The sequence below is a fragment of the Leptonychotes weddellii genome, chromosome 3, assembly GCF_054177405.1.
Source record: "Leptonychotes weddellii isolate Sample4059 chromosome 3, ASM5417740v2, whole genome shotgun sequence".
Lineage (NCBI taxonomy): Eukaryota > Metazoa > Chordata > Mammalia > Carnivora > Phocidae > Leptonychotes > Leptonychotes weddellii.
This window is the reverse complement of record NC_138371.1, coordinates 54,313,273-54,336,059: the sequence shown is the minus strand read 5'-3', so window position 1 is coordinate 54,336,059 and position 22,787 is coordinate 54,313,273. Positions and strand designations below refer to the sequence as shown.

Below are 22,787 nucleotides of genomic sequence, written 5' to 3'. Positions count from 1 at the left end.
TGGAATTTTTTTTCTGAACAAAATCACCCTATTTCTTTTATATGGCGATAGGAAGATAAAACTACACATAAATTTGAAGAATACAAAGAGCACAAATACTTTATTTGGCCCATAAATTTATATTACCTTTCTGCCTGCTTTAATATAATACTACTTTTTCTCCTTTTCCATCATTCCCTTATACTTTTTTGCTCACTAGGTTAAAAAAACACAGCTTCTTGCCTTCTTTATGATTGGTTTGCCAGATTCTTCTTGAATTCTTTGGACTGTATGTTGAGGGTCATACTTACTTCTCATTGGTGACATGCTAGAAGCATAGTGGTAGTAACTCTCAGCATTTAGAAAGCATTTCACTTTACATTGTTTTGTTTGAGCCACCCTAGTAGGCAGACCCAACTGTGTTGTATCTTGCTCAAGCCCCAGGTGAATGAGTGGTCTGCTCAGGATGACATAGTGGTGACCCACAGAGCTGGAGATCACCATGCCTTCCTTACCCAATCCATGGCCTGCTCTTGCCATCCTTACCTTTAGCCAGCATGTGCGGCCATTTGCCTGGGTGTCTGTAAGGGGTCTTCAGAGGGCACTTGCTCCTGAGAGCCTCTAGTGTCTGTGGGTGGTGGTGGTATATAGATCCTTCTTTGCCCCCCTTGGATCACTGGTGCCTAAGATTCTGACAAAGAAAGCTGTTGATTCCACATTTGGGAAAAGTATTAAAATATAAATGGTACTGTAAACTTCAGGCCCTTTCCTGGGAGGGGACGATAGAGACAAAAAGCCGTTGGACTCTGGGGAGCGAGGATGGCTCACCTCCCAGTTTTGCTTGGAGCTGGCCCACCCAGTGAGTTTAGAGACCACAAGTCTGCCAGCTGGGGAGGCATGACCTAGCAGACAGACTCTGTCTCACCCTGTGGGTCTGCTCCTGACTCAGGACATATCAGATAGTGGTATCAAATCCTACTGAGTGCTGGTTGGAACCAACTTCTCTCTCTCTCACACACGCCTTTCCCGCCAGAGCCCCAAGCCAACACTGTCCTGCCTCCCTACTTTCCCTCCAGGTGAATCCCCCCCCAGTCTGGGCTTCAAGCGTGGACTGGAGGGGAGAGACAAAAGTCTCTGGATGAAGAAAGAGATAATGGGCCCTACCTCTCAGAGACCTTCCTTGAGGAGCTGGTGCTACATTGCTTTCATTTCTTTTGCTGTGGCCCTGAAACTGTGTTTGTGCTGAGAATTCTGGGAAAAACACAGACTGTTCTGTTCCTGTTATTTTGATGAACTTTTAGAGACTGCTGTCCTTGGAAATATCTTCCTATAAATTATATTGCTTCCACTACTCCATAAACAAAACCTACTTCCCAAACACTTGTACCCCATGTCCATGTGTAATTGTCAGAAGCACTTCTTCCAACTTTCCGGGTACTTTTTCTGCCTTGGCCATTCTTTGTCTTACCCCTTGAAATTCAGAGTGCTCAGCAAGGGGACCTGCCGACAGACCTCGCCACCAGCCCACGGTATCCCAACTGGCTCACATGCTCATGTAGATTTCCACTTAGCAACACAAATCCTATCAAGGACTAATCCTCCCCATTCCCACTGATACCTGTCCCCACACTCAGTCTCTTACCTAAGCCTAACTGGGACACAAACGCCTTCAGACGCCCACAGCTGAACTCTGGTGCTCCAGAACCTGCCTGTCTTGGATACCTATTTAACTTAATGGCCTAAAAGTTAGAGATTTTACGTTCCCACTAGAATGAATAATGCTGTGGGTGTACTCTTATCTCATTAATATTTGAATGGATTCAGGGTGAGAAGTGAACATTGGAACAAGTGATACACAGTAAGTAGTAAACTTAAAAGCAATAAATAGGCAACCATACTTAACTCTGTGTGTATGTGTATTTCAGAAAGAGAGAGAGACAGCGTCCTGTTTTTCTCTGCAGATTTTATAAATGAATGGCTTTTAATTTTTTTGGCATGGGGGTAAATATTTAAATCCTAGAAATATATTAGATTTAATAATTAATCTTTGCACCCAAAAAGTATATTTTTCCAGTCACGTGAGAGGAGAATTTCTCATGGCTGCTTAGTGACTAGGAGTCCATGCTACGAAACAGAGAATAAGATGGTGTATTAATTCATTAAAACTTCTACCTCTCTGTAATAGATGCTTATTTAAAGTGTGTTTACCTAATGCAACATAGTGGTTAAAATCAAACCTCTTCTCAAATCCTCTCTGCTACTTCATTGCTGTGTGACCTAGGCAAGTTAGATTACCTATAAGTTGGGGATAATAATTCCTACCGTAATGAGTTAAAGTCTATAAACCACTTAATGCAAAGCTTGCCACAGAGCAGGGGTTCTGGTACTTTTTTCTTACTAATTCCAGGAAAAATTTGTTGCTGGAGTGGACCTCCAACTTTGCAATGCCTGCAATGCTCTCCTTTTATCACAAGAGGGCAGTGCTAGCATAGAGAAAGCAGGAAATGTACCCGGTATTGGAATGGCCAGACTTCAACTGTCAATATCGTTCAGCCATTCTGTGGGATCAGACCGTCCTGGCTGCTGTAGGCACTTGTATGTTATCCACCCTCTCATCTGTTTCTGTGACATTCTCTGGCAATTTTTAGTCCAGTTTTGGAAAACACTCTCTCACTGGTACTTCCCCCAAAGTAAAATGTGCTTTTATTTACGCTCTCTTTGTCTATCAAAGATGTTTGTAAAGTGTTGGATTTTTGTTTATGAAATTTGAAGGACAGGCATGTCTCTCTATCATGTGGCTCTCTCTGTCCTTCTCTGTCTTTCTGTCTTAGCCTGTCTGATGCTCTCATTTACTCTCATTTCACCCCATTATTTTCAGAGAACATTGCTCTCACCGGGGAACGTTTTCTGAACACATTTAATGAGCCCCTGAAACGTGAAAGCTGCCAACTCTATAGTGGTTGTTTCGCATCTCCTGTGACTTGTCTGCTCAGATTATGCTATTGGTTAGGAACCGATCAGGAAGTTGTCTAGCGTCCTGCATGAGGCACCCACACACTGTAGTTAGTTTTGTTGCCATGTAATTCTTTGTTTGGGTGGATGCAGGACCGGCTCTCTGCTGCAGGGAGGCCAGCCTCTCTGATGCAGTTATCAGAATGCTAATACGAGCCTGTTCTCAGCGCAACTTCCTGCAGCCAGCTTGAATGATCTTATCGAGCTGTGTCTAACACTCCGATGCTAGCGAAGTGCTGTCACAGTGACAAACCTGTCTTTGCTGTCTGTTAGGAAAGAACACATGTGACTTAGAAGTATTTTGCCTCTGCACTTGGCCATAAATTCTTCAGACAGCTCATACAATTTTAAATGTCTTGACAAATTCAGAGATTAGGTACCATTACATTTTTATTTTTTAAAAGGACTTGGAGCACTCAATAAATTCCAGTACTGAATTCAAGCTCATGAAATAAACCCAGGCACTACCAAACTTACTGGCAAGTATTGCTTATAGTCCTAAAATAAGAATCGTCAAAATATGTGCTTTGTAAGAATTTATGTTTCAGGGTCTACGCACTTAAAGGACCAACTTGTTCCTTGATATTAAACCCACCGTGTGGTCAAAACAGTAGATATGCTATGAGACAGTTAATTTTTCTTGAGCCATTAATAGAAATGATTTAAATATGCTTACTAAAAAATCTGATATCCCTTGAAGGTACAGGACAGTTAAGAAAAAATCTTGATTGGGGCGCCTGGGTGGCTCAGTTGGTTAAGTGACTGCCTTCGGCTCAGGTCATGATCCTGGAGTCCTGGGATCGAGTCCCACATGGGGCTCCCTGCTCAGCAGAGAGTCCGCTTCTCCCTCTGACCCTCCCCCTTCTCGTACTCGCTCTCTCTCATTCTCTCTCTCTCTCAAATAAATAAATAAAATCTTTAAAAAAAAAAAATCTTGATGTACTTATCACAGAGAATTCTTACATCCGTTTTGATGATTGTTAGTTATTTCAAATTTCGTCCTATTGTCTGTAACTCGTGTGAGTTGGATTTCAGCGGATGTGTATAGACATTTGTAAGACACATGTTTATTACCTCAGTTATCGGTGATACGTAGCTATTGGCCTTCTTAACACCATTCCTACTTTCTTAGTGTAGCTATGTTTATAATGCAACGAACAAATAAAATGCTTCATATGAGAACGCCTACTTTAAGAAAACCTAGTATATCATAATTCAGATGTACAAAGCAGACAAATTAAGGGGTGATTAGTAGCAGCACAAAAGGATTCTTTGATTTACAGCAGGATTCGTCAGAAGGGTTCCTTTGAATACAAGCTCCCCCAGAGAGCTGAAGTGTTTTGCAGATCATTCAAACCACTTGACATCCAGACCGGGAGACGGAGAAACTTGGAATTTAAGTGTTGAAAAACCATCGTTAATTGAAGATTAACACAAAATGAATGTAGAGATTCTCTGTTCTTTGAATAATAGAAAAATATAATTTGCTTTTTAGAAACGTAGTTACCCTATACATGTATATCAATATGACTAAGGCAGAAATAATCTTTTCCATTATGTATGGAGCATCTACTATGTGCCAGGAACCATATATATATTGTCTATATATTAGTATATAGACATATATATATTATTATATATAACTCTATATATTATTTATATTGAATCCTGCTAATAATCTTATAAGAAAGATTGTACCCATTTCATAAATGAGGATATGGAGCTTCCTGGGATCATTCTACCCAAAGCTACAAGACTAGGAATTGGCAGAGAAGAGTTGTGAATGTAGGTCTACAAGGCTCTGCTTTCCTCACCACACTGCCTACAGGGGATTTTCCCCTCCATGGACGGAGTGTTCCGACTCTGGGCGCTTCCAGGTGTGTGTCCTTTGCCCAGTGTCCCCTGCCTTCCATCAGGGCGGCTTTGTTGACATGTTTGCTAACTTACTTGACACCAACTTTTATGAATGGAGATAACCAGACCCAGCTTATCCCAGTGAAACACATACGGTGCCAAGAGAGTGTCCAGGATTTCAGTTGGTGCTTAGCTGGGTAGAGGAGGAGAGCCTGGAAACTGGACGCCACTCATGGTGGAGGTAGGAGCTGTCTCGACGGCATGTTCAGGCATGCTGGGCAGGACATGGGAGGAGGCTGAACACTGGAGCAGCATGGCCCCCAGGTTAGTAGGGTAATGGGCTGAGTAGGTCTAACTAGTGGTCACATGATGGGCAGGGACTCAGGAAGCAGGCCCAGTGATGGAAGCAGGCAGCCAGGTGTGCTAATGAACAGGCCTGGCTGCAGAAGGGTGCTGGAGAGGGACTGGGGCCCAGGGAGGGCTGTCAGAACCAGGCAGTTGGCCATGTTGAAAAGAATTAAGACACCCGGCAGGTGACCAAGGGAGAGTCGCAGAAAGACAGAAACTCCATTTCCCCAACTGAGGTAGGAACTCTGTTATTAGAACTGGGGCACAGGATCAGAGTGGGAAAAACTAATGATTGTTTACATTTCTTCTAATGAGAAAGAGGGTTGGTGCCCCAGCCTGCATTGGATTTGATCCACTAGGTGAGGGTCAAGCAGACCCCAGTATTGGAATTGGAGGGTTAGAGGGGGAGCAGTGCTGTTTTCTATTTTCCTGGAGACTTGGACTTAATATATAGAGATAAATATATATAAATAAATATATAGATTGGCTGATTGAAAAAAAAACCTCTGTTTAATTGTTACTTTAATTGATTTTTCCTATTGAACCTGGGCAAGCAGTACTTCAATTTCCTATGATAATTGAAGAGGTATATGGAGAGGTGATTAAACTGACTAGTTCTAGTCTTAACTCTTCTGCTTGCTAGCCATGCTCCCAGACATGTTCCTGAACATCTCTGCGCCTGATTTTCCTCAACCTATGAAATAGCAATGATGTTGCAGGATTGTTTTAATATTACCATCGATAAGAATATCCACAATTTATTAAGCACTTCTTTTGAGTCAGGCTCTGTGTGAAGCAGTTTAAATAAATTATTTCATTTAACTGTTTTGAGGAATAAATAAGGCATCATAGTCAAGACAGCTGGCCCAGTGCATGGCACATGGTACTCCACTCACACACAGAGAGATCCACTTGCATGCTGACGCACTGTAGAATGTTTACTGTTAAGGGTAAGTGGGTGATTAAGTGTTCTAGAGGATAGGAGAAGGAGTGATCAGGTTGACTGACAGGTGAGAGAGTTGCATCAGGTGGGAGGAAGAAACCAGATGACATGTCAGTGACATGCCACAGGTCACTCTTTTTTTGAGCACCCTCACCCCTTTATGGAGTAGAATTGGCCTCCAAGACCCAATATGCTTTACTAACACAAGGAAGTCTTTCCATGTGTCACCCAAGGGATATTACACTTACTATGTGTCTGCTGCAAAGCAGGAAGTGATAAGCTAGGGTCTGTCCCTCTTACAGAAGTCCCTTTGAGAATGCTGGTGCAGCCCAGCACCTCCCCAGAGGTCTCAGGGTAACCTAGGACTCACACAGCCATGTCTGGCTAACCCACTCTCTTGGTTTGGGTTTCCCTAGAAGCTGAGACTAGGATTTAGTTGCAAGTGGGTTTTTTGAAGATGCCCCCAGGAAGCCTTGTAAGGGAGTGGGCACTGAGACAAGGAGGAAGGAAAGCCAATAAAAGTGTGGTGAGAAGGTTTCAGCTGGGCTCACTCTTTCAGGCAACCGTCTAAGAAACTAGTGGAGGGTTAGGAAGCCGGCGTACTTTTCTTTCTACTCTCCTGCCTCTTTGGTGGAGGTTGCCCCTTCCAGGCCTTGACCGCCCAGCACTCTGCCCTCAGGTGGAGCAATGCAGATGCCTGAGAGAGGAAGCTGCATGTGCATATGGCAACTGTCCAGAAAGCTATGACGACTCTGGGGGTGAGGTGAGGTCAAGAGTGGGGGGAGTCTGGCAGGACTCCAACAACATCTGCTACAACTACCATCCTATGTTGCAGACATTCAAGGTTTTAAATCTACATTTCATGTTTGCAAATCCTTAAAATAAATTGCCATCTTATCACAAAGTAGAACCTTTCTTTGCTGTTATTAATATTTTATATTCCCTGGGCAGGGAATATAAAATATGTCTTCAGCCTCTGTGTCACTGTAAATATTTTCTCACAGGTGGCCTTTCTGCACCTTCATCTGCGAACGAGCAGGAAATAAAACAGCCTGAGTAGTCTCTATTAAGTAAGTGTGGAGACATGAGCAGATCTCTAGAGTATGTGTAAACTTTAAAGAAACAGTAATATTACATTCAGAAATGGACACTTTCAGCCCCAGGCAAAGGCATGCATTGAGCCTATGTGCAGGGGTTCCAGCTTGGAATTCTGACCATAGGGATCTGGTCAGATGTTAGTGTGGACTGAAGTAAGAGTGCTTCCACCACATGGACTCACATTCATCCTGCCTTTCAGTGTACATGCTGAGCAACCTATCTTGGTTCTGCTAAATGAGAGAACACTGGAATGTAAATTTCTCTTTTTGATAATTCTCTTCTTAGCACATTGTAATGCCCTGTCTGGGATTCAGAAAATAGCACCCATGGACTCTAAAAGTACTGATTGATCTTTAGAGTGAAAATGTTCTTCTTAGGACCTTCTTCTTCCCAGTGCCCAATCCATACTTCCCAAATCCATTCAGCTTTCTAAGTGCATTTGTCTTAAAAATACTGAGTCTGCTGAAAGTTAAGTTTGAACTTAGAAGCAATACTCCTTTCAGGTGAGGTTTTCCAGTCCTAATTTCAAGATCCTGTCTTGTTTTTGTGACTCCCTGTGTTCTTAAACTGAAGAAGATCACGTATGAAGGAGGAAACGTGGGAAGGATGGATCCCACATTCAGTGGGAGAGTGAGGGACACTGGAAATGAGCCGAGGCGCTCGATCAAAGGGCCGAGGCTGGGACTGTCCCTTGCAGAGGTCCTGACCCGTGACTTGTGCTAACAGTACTAACAGGACTAATGTTAGCTATGGAAGGCACAGGGAATGTTAAATTCTCCAGGGGACAGTCAAGAATACTTTCCATTTTTTGTCCATCACAAGAGCTGTTCACTAGCAAGAAGCTGGGCTCATGTGACTTTCACAGCCTACGTCTTTCTTTGTATACCTTTTGATGACAAACTACGTAGTCAGGGATAGGAGGTGAGAGAGGAGAAGATAGTTCAATCCAAAAAAGTCTATAACCAGCTCACAAATAACAGATCTTCTTAGTTCCTTTGCATTATGCTTTGCAGATAACCTTAGATATTTAAGCCACGTGGAGGGTGGCGGGACTAATATTAATGGTGCATCCCTGTCAAGTTTTAAAATAGAATTTTACACTGAGAAGTATACAATAGGCAAAAGAATCCTTTCTGAGGGGTCCAGATGAGAAAGTAGGCAAATGGGACTCTCAAGGGAACCTGATAGTCTAGAGAATTTATGGAAATCTGTGATTTATCATAATCCCTTTTGTGCTTTTACTAGAATTTTAAAATTACTCAGAGGTAACTAAGTCACTGAATATTGATATTTTGGTTCTGGGGATATTTTTCTGACTGAATTTGTTTGCAACTGCCTCTCTGGAAAATTTATTAACAGGCTATTCTTACATTTCCCCCCAATCATTCTTCCTTTTCTGAGTTATTATTGATTTTATTTTCCTGAACACAATTTTATATGGTAATATCTGGGCAGAAACAATTTGCTATGGTTCAAGGAACTGGATTCTTATGGGCATTTGTCTTAGTAATGTGATTATGGAGTCACTAACTTGATCTTAATAACATTTGCCTCGTATCGTCTATTAGATGCATGAAAGGAAAACTGTGCTTTCTCACTCGGAGGATTACCCTCGTGTATCTCCGTTAGTTGATAATGCCCTGCAAAATTAATGTCCAGGTGATTTTGAGGAGCTATTTGCATTATTTGCAACTAGTTAGGATTAAATACAAATATTATCACCAATGTCACATGCAGATTGGAAATTACTTTTTTTAGTATACCTTGAGAAACGTTTATATCATTGATTCACAGCATTTTATGAACTAGCCACACTGCACCTCATCTGAAGCTGTTCTGACTCCGTTGTGGCTGCAGGAGGCAGCACGATACAAAAAGCTTGGAATCTGCAGTCGGAGAGCCGTGGTTAGACTCTGACTGCATCCCTTACTGTGTGTGTGGACCAGGGCCCTGCGACTCGACCACCCCGCCCTCAGTTTCCTCATCTCTTCAAGACAGGCTGACGGGGCAGCAACCCGATTCCAGTTACCTACTGAAATATCATAACTGCATCCTCTCACTAAAAAACTCTGTTCGTTTTCAAAAGATTCCCTCCTTTTTTTCTTAAAACAGATAGTAGTCATATAAAAAGATAATCCTGTCCACAGAAAGACTTGAACAAGGTTACCGCTTGCAGCTTTATTCATAATATCCCTAAACTAGGATCAACCCAAATGTTCACCTGTAGGACAACGGATGAGGAAATTGTGGCATATTCACGCAATGGAAAATTACTTGTCAGTAAGAGGAAAAAAATTACTGATCCGTGTGACAATGTGGATGAATCTTACAGACATTATGTTGAGCAAAAGAAGTCAGACACCAAAGAGGGCATATTGTCTGACTCTTTTTTTTTTTTTAAGATTTTATTTATTTATTTGAGAGAGAGAGAGAGCACGAGCAGAGGGGAGAGGCAGAGGGAGAAGCAGACTCCCCGCTGAGCGGGGAGCCCAACGCTGGGCTCTATCCCAGGACCCTGGGATCACGACGTGAGCCGAAGGCAGACGCTTAACTGGGACTGAGCCACTCAGGTGCTCCTTGTCTGACTCCTTTTACATGAAATCTTAAAACCAGCCAAACTCCAGGCACCTGGGCGGTTCAGTCAGTTAAACATCTGCCTTCGACTCAGGTCATGATCCCAGGGTCCTGGGATCAAGTCCCGCATCAGGCTCCCTGCTCACGGGGAGTCTGTTCCTCCCTCTACCCCTCGCTCCTACTCGTGATCTCTCTCTCAGATAAATAAATAAAATCTTAAAAAAAAACAAAAATAAAGCCAGCCAAACTCCTTTATGGTGCTAGAAATCAGAACATTGATTATCTCCGATGGGAGGGTCCTGACTGGAAAAGGGTACGCGGGGAATTTCGGGGTGATAGGGATGTTGTATGCCTTGATTTTGTTGGTGTTGGTGATTACACCGGAGTATACATTTGTCAAAACTTGTCAGACTGTGCAATTGAATCAAGTGCTTTATTTTGTATAAATTATGCTTAAATTCAAAGAAAAGACAACTCACCCATATCAGTTAAATGTTTAATTTTCTAATGACCAATTTTGGGGATTCTCAGGATGCAGTGACCATCTGTACTCTGGGAATTGGGACAGCCTTCGGAGAGTCCATTCTGGACAACACACCCCGCCATGCGACCATCGTTACTAGGGAGAGCAGTGAACTGCTCCGCATCGAGCAGAAGGACTTCAAGGCTCTATGGGAGGTGAGCCCCAAGGCTTCTTTGTCAATTAATGTAGTTGCAGAAAAGAAAGGGAGCTGCCACATGGATAATGGCATTACAGTCAAGCCTTAATGTGTTCTGTTCTGAGCCAGTGGATGGAATTTAATTTTCAAAAATTGTTTTTGAAATGAGTGAGTGAAAAAGCCATTTTGACACAAGACATCTCCCCCCTTTTTTTTAATTTAGTGCTTGCTCAATTTTCTGTAGTTTGACATACCTTATAATTATTTCTTGAATGACCATAGAGTGTTTTATGTATTTCCTCCCTCCTATTCCACAGATGTATTCTTTTTTTTTTTTTAAAGATTTTATTTATTTGACAGAGAGAGATACAGCGAGAGAGGGAACACAAGCAGGGGGAGTGGGAGAGGGAGAAGCAGGCTTCCCGCTGAGCAGGGAGCCCGATGTGGGGCTCGATCCCAGGACCCTGGGACCATGACCTGAGCCGAAGGCAGTCGCTTAACCAACTGAGCCACCCAGGCACCCCTCCACAGATGTATTCTTAACCAGGGAACAAAATACTTTGACATTTTCTTTTGCATTTTAAAAATCATCGTTGACATGTTCCCTGGTAAAGTGGAATGAATGGGGTTAACATCTGCTTCGGTTAAATGCTTTTAAAAATGATGGGCCCTGTAATAAGGTATGGAAATGAGGGACATAGAGATGTTTGGTTACTTGCCAACCTCAAAATGCATAGGTGGCACAGCAGTGGATGGATGCAACGGGTGCTGGTGGCTTTTGCATTTACCGCTGCTTACCAGCGCCCCTTAGGGGACTGCACTCATTTACAGGAAGTAGGGGGAATGAATCATCTTATATGCAGTAATGGCAAGTGGAGCACTTAGAAAGGCCCAGCTAAGCCTTGCATCTTTCACACTCATTCCTTTTCAGTTCTGCAAGCTTCTGATTTTAACCTGTGGTTGTTCCTTATCTTTGTCCTTGGCTCAGTATGTCCAAGTGTTAACCCATCGAGCTGGCAGGCTTTGCAACTTGTCCCGGTGTGGCTAAGATTTTAAACTTGATCTAAAAAGAATTTTATGTAATCAAATAGTTTCCTCCAGAGCCAAACAAATGACAGATGCATTAAGGGAGCAAACCTGCAGGTGAATGAGTGATGCTTTGCCTTAAAAGTCCTGCAAAGCCTTGGAAGGCCTTGGTGGTGAAACCTGTTACTTTTATTCTTGGCAGTAGTGAATAAATTGCGGGGTTGCTTGTTTGAAATGTTCCTCTTAGAAAATATTAAAGAGCTCCAACTGCTCTGTAAAGTTCAGAGACAAAAGCTAGTTTTAGGAAGGCAAAGCCAAAGTAGGTTTGCATGAGGTGTGTGCGGAGAGGTTTTCTGTCAATTAAAAGGGACCAAGATTAAGGCAAATAAGTCTTTTTTTTTTTTGGATCTTTCATGTTTAAAAGGTAAACTGAAAAAGTCTTTTCCAAAAAAGAAAATTTGGAAAACTGGTTTAAGAACAAAAATGATTTCCACCTGTGATGTATGTCATTATAACTGCTTTTGTCTGTTATGACTTTTTCAAGTTGCTCATTGAGGATGGTTTGTGGAAATATTTAAAGTTTTATTTTAATTAGGAGCCCTCAGTACTATGAAGGAAGTTCCTGAGAAGTTGCTACCTGTGAACATTTTTAAAAAATTTGTTATTAGAAAAATTGTCAAACATACAGAAAATCCAAAAGGATAATACAATGAACACCCAAACATCCCCACTTACTTTGGCAGTTGCTAACATATAGCCATATTTGTTTCATCTTTGGTTTTTTTTTTGCTGAACCACTTCAAGGTCAATGACAGACATTATGACATTTCATCGTAAATATTCAGCATAATCTCCAAAAAGTTAGAATACCCTGCTACCTACCCATAATACCATTATTTCACTTAACAAAACTAAAGATAATACCCTAATATCTAATACCGAGTCCACAGTTCAAACTTCCCCATAAATACCCATAAATAAATAAATATTTATTCAATAACTATCTTTTAAATCTGTTTTATTTCAAACCAGGTTCAAATAAAGAATCACGTATTACATTTGGTTGTTATAGCTCAGTCAGTCTGTCTCTCTCTCTCTATCTCTCTCTCCTTCCCTCTCTCTCTCTCCCTCCCTCCCTCCTTACCCCTCTCTGTCTCTCTCTTCTCCCCATGACCTTGACTTGTTAAAAAGGCCAGGTCAGTTTCTCCCAAATTCAAGATTTGTTTGATTGTTTTCTCATGGTATCTTTTTGTACTCCTACCCCAGGGCTTCCTATAAATGGAAGTTAAAGCTAAAAGCTTGATGAGATCAAATCAAACATTTTTTGGCAAGAAAAGGTCAAAGGTGATACTGAGTACATCAGGAGGCTCATCACATCTGGGTGCTTTACTATGGGTGATGCGTTAGTTTGATTAGTGTGATCCTGTCTTTTGATTGCATTTGAGTACATTTTAGGGCTCTTTTCCACAGATATTTCCTTTAAAGGAAAATTACTAAATGGGGGTATTGATATTGAGGGTGGTCTTTGGTATCCCAAACCTTGTCATGTGGTTCTCCAGCTTGGTGGGTCCAACCCTTCATCTGTGACCTCAGAGCAGACTTCTGATCTCCCCTGTCAGTGACTTAAGTGAGCTGAAAAGAAGGAACAGAGTTTTTGTCTGACTTCTTATTTTACAGGTGGAGGACTGAACCTCACAGTGAGTAAGAGATTAGTCAGATACTTCATTTTATTTGCCTGTTCATGGAACTAAGTACAGAGTGCAAACTACATGCTCAGTCAACATTTTAACTGGCTAAAATGAAAATGCAAGAAACTCCATTATCTAGCAATCTCTGTGAGTCAGAACTTTATTAATGGGCACAATTGTGCACCTACACTACGTGATAATCCTAAGACCTCGTAAAATTCTAAATTACCTTCTAAATAAAAAAGATTGACTTAAGTTTATTCTACCATTCGTTTTTCAACAAATATTCATTGAGTATCTCCTGTGTGTCAGGTGTGGAAGTAGCAGCAAATAAGTTTGGCCGAGTTCCTGCTCTCCAGCAAAGGCTTCTGTTCTACTTGGAGAATACAGAAAATAACCTACCAAGTCATAATATTATTTCAGAGTATAATATATCATTATCATTAAATAGATTTTATTTCTATTTGAATGAGTGGTCCATTGATGACATATATAACACTGATCTGCTAGCAAAATATCTGATATTCAGGATACCTGTTCCTTGATTATGTCAGATAATAGAGTTTATGACTCAGCCATTTATTACACTAGTAAATAATACTCATTAGCAAAATTAAAATTCAAGCTCGCACTGTCCCCTGAAACCTAAGTTAGATCTGCCTGCCAAACATTAGAAGGAAAGGATTATGTCAGGAAAGGCTCAGGTAGGAGCCTTACTGAACTGTGAGATAGTGGGAAGAAAGCAGCAGAAAGGTAAGCTGGATAATGCCTCTCTTGTTGGCAAGGTAAGGAGCTCAGTGTTGGGCTATAGGTTAGAAATAGTAAAAATTAGATAACCTGAATCAAGCATCTAAATTTGCATGTTCATCTCATTTGACTACTTACTTTTGAAGAATGTTGGTGGGTCCATTGTGTATCAAGCACCCTCTTGTTTAGCTTTGTCTCCTTATCTATGCCCTGTTGTCACTTAAAGGGCCGAAAGATAAAACACGAGGGCCGGAATTCTGAGTTACTTCTTCTAACTCTAAAAATTAAGATCTGTAGCCACTGTCAGGTAGCACAGTCTAAAAGTAGCTCTTTAATAGGCTGAGCAAATAGTCTATTTTAAATCTTCCACTTGGGACTTTAATGGCAACACAAAGCTAGGGAATCCTGCTTCCTTTCCTGACCAAAGGCAAGTTTCATTGGCTCTCTGCAGGAAGAGAACATACTCAGAGAACTACATGTGAGATTTTGAAATCCTATTCAATTTCATCCTAGATACCTCTTGCTTTATATTGTCTATTATGTTGTAAGTTAAATTGGTAGCACCCAGTGTATTTAAAAAAGTTATTCCCATAAATGTAACCAGAAGCATTATTCAATAGCCTCTACAAATACATCAGAGAAAGTATTCCCCAAGATGTAACTGAGGTAGCAGCTTTGTTTCAGTTGCTAATTTATGGTAAGATTTGAGAGCATTGGGTTGCTCCATCTTAAAACAAAGTCATGTTTTCTTAACATAAGTGAATTATGGTAAATTTATTCAGAGTTGGTCAATAATGCATCCCCCTTCTTACGCCTCTGTGGTATTAAAACTTAATAAAATATATGAACCAGGGTATAAAACATCTCATTTTTCAGTAGCATTTGGGGGATGGAGAGAGAAAGAAGAGGAGAGGAGACAGGAGATAGTTCTGTTTCTGAATTTCATTCGGAAGAAAATGGATTGAAAAGTCTTGGAATACCATGTTTAGGTTTTTTTTTAATTCTTTTTTTTTTTTTTTTAAGATTTTTATTTAGTTAGTTAGTTATTTGACAGAGAAAGAGAGAGCACAAGCAGGGGGAGAGACAGAGGGAGAAGCAGGGAGCCTAACGTGGAACTCCATCCCAGGACCCTGGGATCATGACCTGAGCCGAAGGCAGACATTTAACTGACTGAGCCACCCAGGCGCCCCCACCATGTTTGGTTCTTGAGACAGCCATAAGTTCAACTCTTTGGCACTAGGTGCATTGCATACCCTCAGTGAGAAAGTTAAATGGCCGAGTAGTGAAAGGTAGGCTTGCGAGTTTTAAGCCAGTTATTAATATTTGATCCAAGATTGTGGGTATTTATGACTGCTGGTGGCTCTTGGACTAAATAAAGAACTGATTTACTGTCCAAATCTGTGAATATCTTCGCAGCACATGTAGGATAAGGTTTCCAGTAGTTACAAATGACTACAACAAGGGGTTTTTTTGCTTTTCTTGTTGACTTTCTATCTAACTCGTGTCTGTATGAAGATGCTTTCAGCTTTGCAGCATCTTTTGACATCTGTACATCGACTATTCCAAATACATGAAGTTGAATGATGAGGTGAGTACAGTGTATTCAGAGAAGTAGATTCAAGAGGCACTCTCGATCAAATTCATAAGAGACACTACTAAGAGGTCCTTGAAATAGTGGTCTACCATCTGCTTAGCTGTGTTTCAATTGCATGAACATCATCTGGCCAAAAGCTTTCCTTCCTTGTGAGCCATGTTTGAGCATGTTCAAAATAATAATACGTATTTATGAATAAATCATTCGAAATTTAAAGACAGCAATAAAACTACAGAGCCTAAAAAAAAGCAATATTTTAAATTTATAGTCTGACCCATTCCATAATAAAAGTGATTTCTTAGCTGTAATTGTTACCCAGAAACTTCTTGGCATACATTGTGATTTTATTCTAACCAGGGGATCCCATGTCACAGAGAACCATTGCTCAGACGTAATGATTGATACAGGAGAGTTTATTCCCCAAATGTGTCTGTGGGCTCAGTAAATATCAGTAAGTGACCAAAAATCTATTTCATGCTTTATGGGATATAAAACTGAATGGTAAAATGAGGAAATAAGTGCATGTTCTGTCTTAGCAAAAGAATGCAATTTGTAAACAGGAATATTTCTTTTTTTTTTTTTAGATTATTTATTTATTTGAGACAGAGAGACACAGCGAGAGAGGGAACACAAGCAGGGGGAGTGGCAGAGGGAGAAGCAGGCTTCCTGCTGAGCAGGGAGCCCGATATGGGGCTCCATCCCAGGACCCTGGGATCATGACCTGAGCCGAAGGCAGATGCTTAACCGACTGAGCCACCCCGGTGCCCCAAAACAGGAATATTTCTAAGAGTATGAATATTGTTGCAGAAATATTTTTACATCTATCTCTACTCCCTGATTTTCAGAGTGTTTTATTTCTCGATTCTACCAGATATCTTGGCAGTTGTGGGACTGAAAAGCTTTTTAATTATTTCCATTCACTGCCTTTTCTTGGACTATGCAGGGATAAAAAGTTCTTTTCCATTAATAATCTTTCAAGTCACTGTGAGAATAGGAAGTATTGAAATAACAGCAGCTTAGTCTTTGTTGATGCGCTTTAAAATCCTTATTAGAATAATATACTTCTCAGAGGCATCTGCTCCTGCTTGAATAGACTTGATGTTCCTGTCTGTCTCGGGCTGTCAGAAAAATTAAAGCCAAATACTTAAAACATAATATCAGAACATAAAAATCTCCGAAGTCCTTTGGGTGGTTTTATTACTCTATTTAGCATGCACACAATTTCAAATTGTTTCACTCTTACTTTAATGGGAGGCTTCCAAGGTGGGCTGGTATCTCAGGTAAATGTTTTAGTGGCCCTGGGCAGTGAGGCAGGACTGCATGACCCATCCTCAGACAGGCAGTCCCTTGCCTGCCTGTTAGTGCGCAGGGACCCACGCTCTCATCTGAGGACTGGCTGGAACCTAAAAGCCAAGGGACGTGCTTTCTCCCAAGTCAGAAGTCTGTGCTTACTTTTGGCAACTTTGGAGCTTATACCGTAGGGTTACTTCCCAGGCCAGAAATTTGCATCAAAAGGCTAAGAAAAATACATCCAAAAATAAACATGAAAGCCAAGATTTCATGCCAGGAACTCCAGCCACACACATCCTGTTGGCTGGTTCTCTTGACTCTCCTCGCAGTTGTGATTCTTTTAAACCAAGCGGAAGCCTGCTCTGATGACTTGGACCTTATGTCTGCTCCAGGGTCTCACTCCTCTGTCCTCAAATCCAGAAAGGAAGGGAGTGAAGTTATTAGGAGGTAACTAAGTTAAATATATGTGTATGTATATAGGAAGTCTTTTCCTATTGCCTTTGGCTGCCTGAGCTTTTCTGGAGAACCACCAGCACTGGACTGAGATCCTTTTAACACTGATAGATACAAACAAGGAATTATCGGCGATGAAGGTGTATTTTGCTGTCCAAATAAAGGACAGATATTCACTGGATATTCAGGAACTTTGAGAGACAGGAAAAGAAGGACATATGCCCTACAAGGTCAGAATGCTTCTTTTTTTATTCTTTGGTGGGGAAATGTTGTATGTCACAGTTTGCATTTTGGTTTGAGGAATTATACTGTGAAACATCTCTGGCTTTTCTAATTATGTTCCACCAGACCTAAATATGTACAACGGGACTGACATAATTTGATTTCATCTTTATTTGTGATGCGTGTGTGTGGAGGGAGGAATGGCGGCTCATCTTTTTCTGATTGTGAAGGGTATGTTTGTTTAGCCTGATGATCTTAAATATGTTTCTATATAAACAAAGATAGTTGTTCATAACTAGTCAGTTACATTTATCACATTAATATTAAATGTATGTATTTATCTGATGACATATTTGAATGGCACATATTAAAAATGAATTTGGGATAAGGAAACAGATCGGAAGTGATGGTATTTCATCCCCTGGACGCTCAGTGGGTATCTTGCCTGCAGCTCTGACTATATGAATTCCTTAGTGTTTATGGGAACTCTGTTACATTATTGATGACTTGAAGTCATACCAGCTCCACAAGCTATGATTTCACTATTTCTCAGAAGATGATCAGGGGGTCTGAGCAGATCAAGGCTTAGCTGGCAGGTGCCAGTAATGTCCAGATGCTGCGGGTAGGCCTGTTGGCCCCATGCTGTAAGCAGTAGTCATCGCTTCCTAACTGGTGCTCTTCTGGGTGTTCATTTCAGGAGTGTGCGCCGGATACTAGGATCTTGTAGAAGCTGTTGTTAGCAGAGGTTCTGAAATGTCTCGCATGGCGGTGCATTTGCCAGTCACCTTTGACCCCTCACTGCCTCCCACCACCCACCCCCCTGTACTTTTATCTTGCAGTGGCCCTCATTACTCTCCCAGCGAACCTACCACTCTGTGTGGCTGCTAAGGAGCTTCTCAACTCCATGTTAATTGATGCCACTTATGAAAATTTCATCTTTTAGAAACTCCTGTCGTATTCAACAAACATACACTTCGTTCCCACCACGCAGAGGTGCAAAATGTATCATGTCTGTCCTTCTGGTTTACCATCTAGTGGAGAAGAAAGACAGGCATAAATACAAATCACCCTAATGTAAGACAAACTGGAAAGTACTCTAAGGAAGATCCAGTGTGCCGGAGGACATCCGGGGGAGGGCAGAGAGAGATTCATTTCCATCCAGAGTATCATCTTGAACGAAGACAAAGAAATCGGGTTCTGAATTCTTCTGTGGCTAACAGGGCCGTTTTTCAGCATCCCTAAAGGATTGGGGTCAGTTAACCAAATTATAGCATTTGAGGCTGTCGTGTCCCAAGGGGCTGACCGCACAGAAGAGGCAGGCCTTCTTCACTCCTATTGTGCTGTGTTCTGTCTTCTCCTCCTGTGATAGGCGCCTGGGCAGGCTTGGATAGGGGTTGGCCTGCCCTCTGAGGGTGTCATGTGTTGCATTCCCAAATGCCTGGCTTTGTATTTTGTTTGTTGTTCAGTCATCATCTGGAGAAATCCGCTCTGAGGTTTAATGGGTCCCACGGGCAAAGGCAGTTCTAGCTGGGAAAACTTTAAGAACTTGAGACTCAGAAGGAACTCGTGGTATGGACTGGGGGATATTGTTAAGCTCTTTATGTGTAGGAAGCCCTGTGGTCATGGGACTTTTCTGTTCTCATTGGGCCGAATTCCACTCCTGCATAGTCTCCAGGCTGCTGCGGAGAGGTTAGAGCCCAGTCACTGGGGCAGGGTGTCTGACACCGAGGAAGGAGCAGCAGGAAATCCTGTCACAAAGTCAGCCTCTCCGAATTCCTGCAGGTTTGCCTGTCGTTGATCTTACTAACCTCAGTGTTCTGAGCTGTCTGGCCCAAACCTTAAATGCAAGACAGACCTTCTAAAGGTTATTGATGTGGTCAGGTGGTTTGGCCTGAAATTCTGATCTATTCCTGGTTTAACCCACCTTTGCTAGATCACTTTTTGGAAAGCTCTCCAGCTCCTGGGCCACCTATTTGTAAATGTAAAGATAGCTTTACTTAAATCCTGCCTTGCTGTCACGAGTGCTCCAAGTTAATGTTGATTGATAACTGAGGTGCCTTATGAATTGGAAAATTTAGTGCCCCTCTCCTTCCCTTTTGGTTTGCAAATTCAAGAAGGCAAAGCCACAAATTATGTGAATGGAAAATATAAAGTATAGACAACAGTTCATACTGTATCAAGTGATATCATTGGAAAGGCAAGAACTTTTTGATATCTTTCATCATTTACAGTTGTCATTCTTAAAACTAGTTCCACATTAGAATTACCTGGAAAGCTAGTTAAAAATTCCCATGTGTGGGCTCTCCCTAGAACTATGAAACCAGAATCTCTAGAAGAGGGGCCCTGAGCATCAGTGGCTTCTTCAAGCTCGCCAGAGGGGCCTGCTGGGCAGCCAGGGCTAAGAACCTCTGTCTTCCAGCAGTGGGCTTTGCTAAATGGGCACTGTGCCCCTTTGCATCTGCTTCTGCATTTACCTGCCTGGCATTTTTTTCTGGGCTAAGGCTCTATGATTGAACAATATGTTTATTCCTTGTTTGTGTTAAATCTCCTAGTGTAATTTTTCCTTCTCTCATATAGACATTCTACTTCCAAATTGGGGTTCCTGCCAGATTTAAGTAATAATGGCAATCAGTACTTTAGAGATACAGTGAGTGGTGTTTTTTGTTTGAGGGTTTGTGTTTAGAGGTTGCCCGTGTGGTCTGGTTATTGAAAGTGTGAGAATCAAGTGCAAAATCCACCCCCCCCCCCGCAATTCCACCATCCTACCAGCACACATTCTCTTATCTGTCAGAACAATCGTGTCGTTACACATCATGTAGCTCCTGGAAAATTCCACACTGTACCTTTGTGAGAGAATGAGAGTGAAAAAGGCAAATAAGATAGCACTATTTTGAAGAGAGTTTTGAGCTCATGGGCCCCCTGAGAATGTTGAGATCCCTGACCTGTCCCTGGACTATACTTTGAGAATCACTTCTCTAAGATAAATTCCCAGAAAAAGAATACTAAGTTGAAGGGTATGAAAACATTTATGTCTCTTGATAAATATGACCACATTTATTTTCAGTAGCTTTTATTCTGCCACCAGGAGTAGTTGAGCATGCCTATTATATCCAGCCATGGCCAGCATGACCGTTACATATTTTCCTCCATTATAATAGACACTTTATTGTCATTGTGTTTCTTTGATTACTGCTGGGATGGTTGAGATTTTCTTATACATTACTTTTCTGATTATATTTCCTCTTTCAGCGACCATGTTACTCACCCATACATTGGCATTTATTTATCAGTTTATATGAATGCTTTATTTGGCCAAGACATTAACCCTTTGTTGTAATTCCTGCAAATATTTTATCTTGGTCTTTTGACTTTTCATTTTTCATGAATTTAAAGTACATAAATTCTAAATCCATTAAATCGCCAACAAAAAGGCTATTTTGTGGCTTAAAATTTTTTTAATTTGTTTTATAAAGATGTTATTCATTTTTAGATGATTTGAAAAGTCACATGATATAGGCAATAATAGTGTTTTAGTCAGTGGTGCTGTCTGCATGAATTGAATGAGTTTTAAAAACTTTTTTTATTGCTTCTCTCTTCTGCTTCAAAACATTTATAAATGCTCTTACAAATTCATATATTGGCTCCAATTGTTTCTTTTTTTTTAAAGATTTATTTATTTGACAGAGAGAGATAGCGAGAGAAGGAACACAAGTAGGGGGAGTGGGAGAGGGAGAAGCAGGCTACCCGCAGGGCAGGGAGCCCGATGTGGAGCTCGATCCCAGGACCCTGGGATCATGACCTGAGCCGAAGGCAGACGCTTACCGACTGAGCCACCCAGGCGCCCCGCTCCAGTTGTTTCTTATAACATCTATGTCATAACCTATCTCTTATAACCTTATTTTAGCAACTGTAACAAAATTTTCTTAAGATTTCTTTTCTGCATATTTGTACCATGACCTGTGTCCCTTCCACTGCTCTTCTGCTTCAGTTTCTGTGAAGATCCCCGTGATTTGATGGTGGAACCCTCCAGCCCTTAGATCCCACTACCCTACCCGCCCCCTCCCCACTCCCCGAACACTGCTCTAAGCTTTGAGTCTGAGTGAAACATGAGTGTTACTGGGATACCTTCTGAAGTTAGTGAAGTGAGTCCTCTTTTTTATTTCTATTCTATTTATTTATTTATTGCGGGGGGCGGGGGAGGCAGAGGGAGAAGGAAAGAATCTCAAGACAACTCCCCCTGCTGAGCATGGAGCTCGACTTGGGGCTCAGTCTCATGACCCTAAGATCATGACCTGAGCCGAAACCAAGAATCGGATGCTTAACTGACTGAGCCACCCAGGCACCCCAAGTGAGTCCTGTTTTTTGAGCATCTGTAACTGTTTGTTTTCTTTTCTTCCCTGTCCAGAATTATATCTACCTCTTTAATAGTTCTGGGGCAAGCACAGCTCTTAGCAATAAGTGTTAATGAAAATGGCTTTTCATTTTTAGGTCTTTGCTATTTGTTGAGGGTTTTACTTTATTTGTTTGGGGGGCATTTTTGCCTATGCTTCACTTTGCTTAAATTCATAGAATTGCCTAGTACAAATATACTGAAAAAGGAAAAAAACCTCTCTATAAAAACTTACATTGTATCTAATCCCTGTTAAAAGCATAACAGAACTTGGAAAAGGGAAAATGTAGTAAAATGATCAGATATGGCATTTAATAAAAGATCTACCTAGTCAGGGTGCCTGGGTGGCTCAGTTGGTTAAGTGTCTGACTCTTGATTTCGGCTCAGGTCATGATCTCAGGGTTGTGAGATCCTTCCCCACATCAGGCTCCACGCTGAGCATGAAAACCACTTGAGTTTCTCTCACCCTTTCCTTCTGCCCCTCCCCCCTCTCAAATAAATAAATCTTTAAAAAGAAAAAAGATCCACCTACTCAGGAACATATACAACTTTGTGAACAACACTGTATAAAGTACTTACTGAAAAGTTACAAGTTTTAAGATAGCTTTAAAAATGTTAGTGTTCTGGGGCGCCTGAGTGGCTCAGTCGTTAAGTGTCTGCCTTTGGCTCAGGTCATGATCCCAGGGTCCTGGGATCGAGCCCCGCATCGGGCTGCCCCTCAGCGGGAGCCTGCTTCTCCCTCTCCCACTCCCCCTGTTTGTGTTCCCTCTCTCGCTGTGTCTCTCTCTGCCAAATAAATAAATAAAATCTTTAAAAAAAAAAAGTGTTCTACTTCTCTGAAAACTGTATTGCAGATCACACTATGTCCATCGACATTTTCGTTCCTTAATTATAACCAAAGGTTTTGTCA

At 41.5% G+C, this 22,787-nt stretch overlaps 1 protein-coding gene across 10 annotated transcripts in view; it reads left to right on the top strand.

Annotated features, from left to right (window-relative positions):
* The window catches only part of RAPGEF4 (Rap guanine nucleotide exchange factor 4), a 284,964-nt gene that overhangs the window by 57,853 nt on the left and 204,324 nt on the right, over nucleotides 1–22,787 (top strand). For 6 of the 10 annotated variants that reach the window (XM_081814166.1, XM_081814162.1, XM_081814164.1 and 3 more), the window contains one exon: nucleotides 10,340–10,486. The exons of 2 other annotated variants lie outside the window; for them this stretch is intronic. In XM_081814166.1, the coding sequence (XP_081670292.1) occupies nucleotides 10,340–10,486 (147 nt within the window). Of the gene's footprint in view, nucleotides 1–10,339; nucleotides 10,487–16,564; nucleotides 17,496–22,787 lie in introns of those variants that run through there. 2 more of the 10 variants (XM_081814171.1, XM_081814173.1) reach the window with 2 other exon arrangements.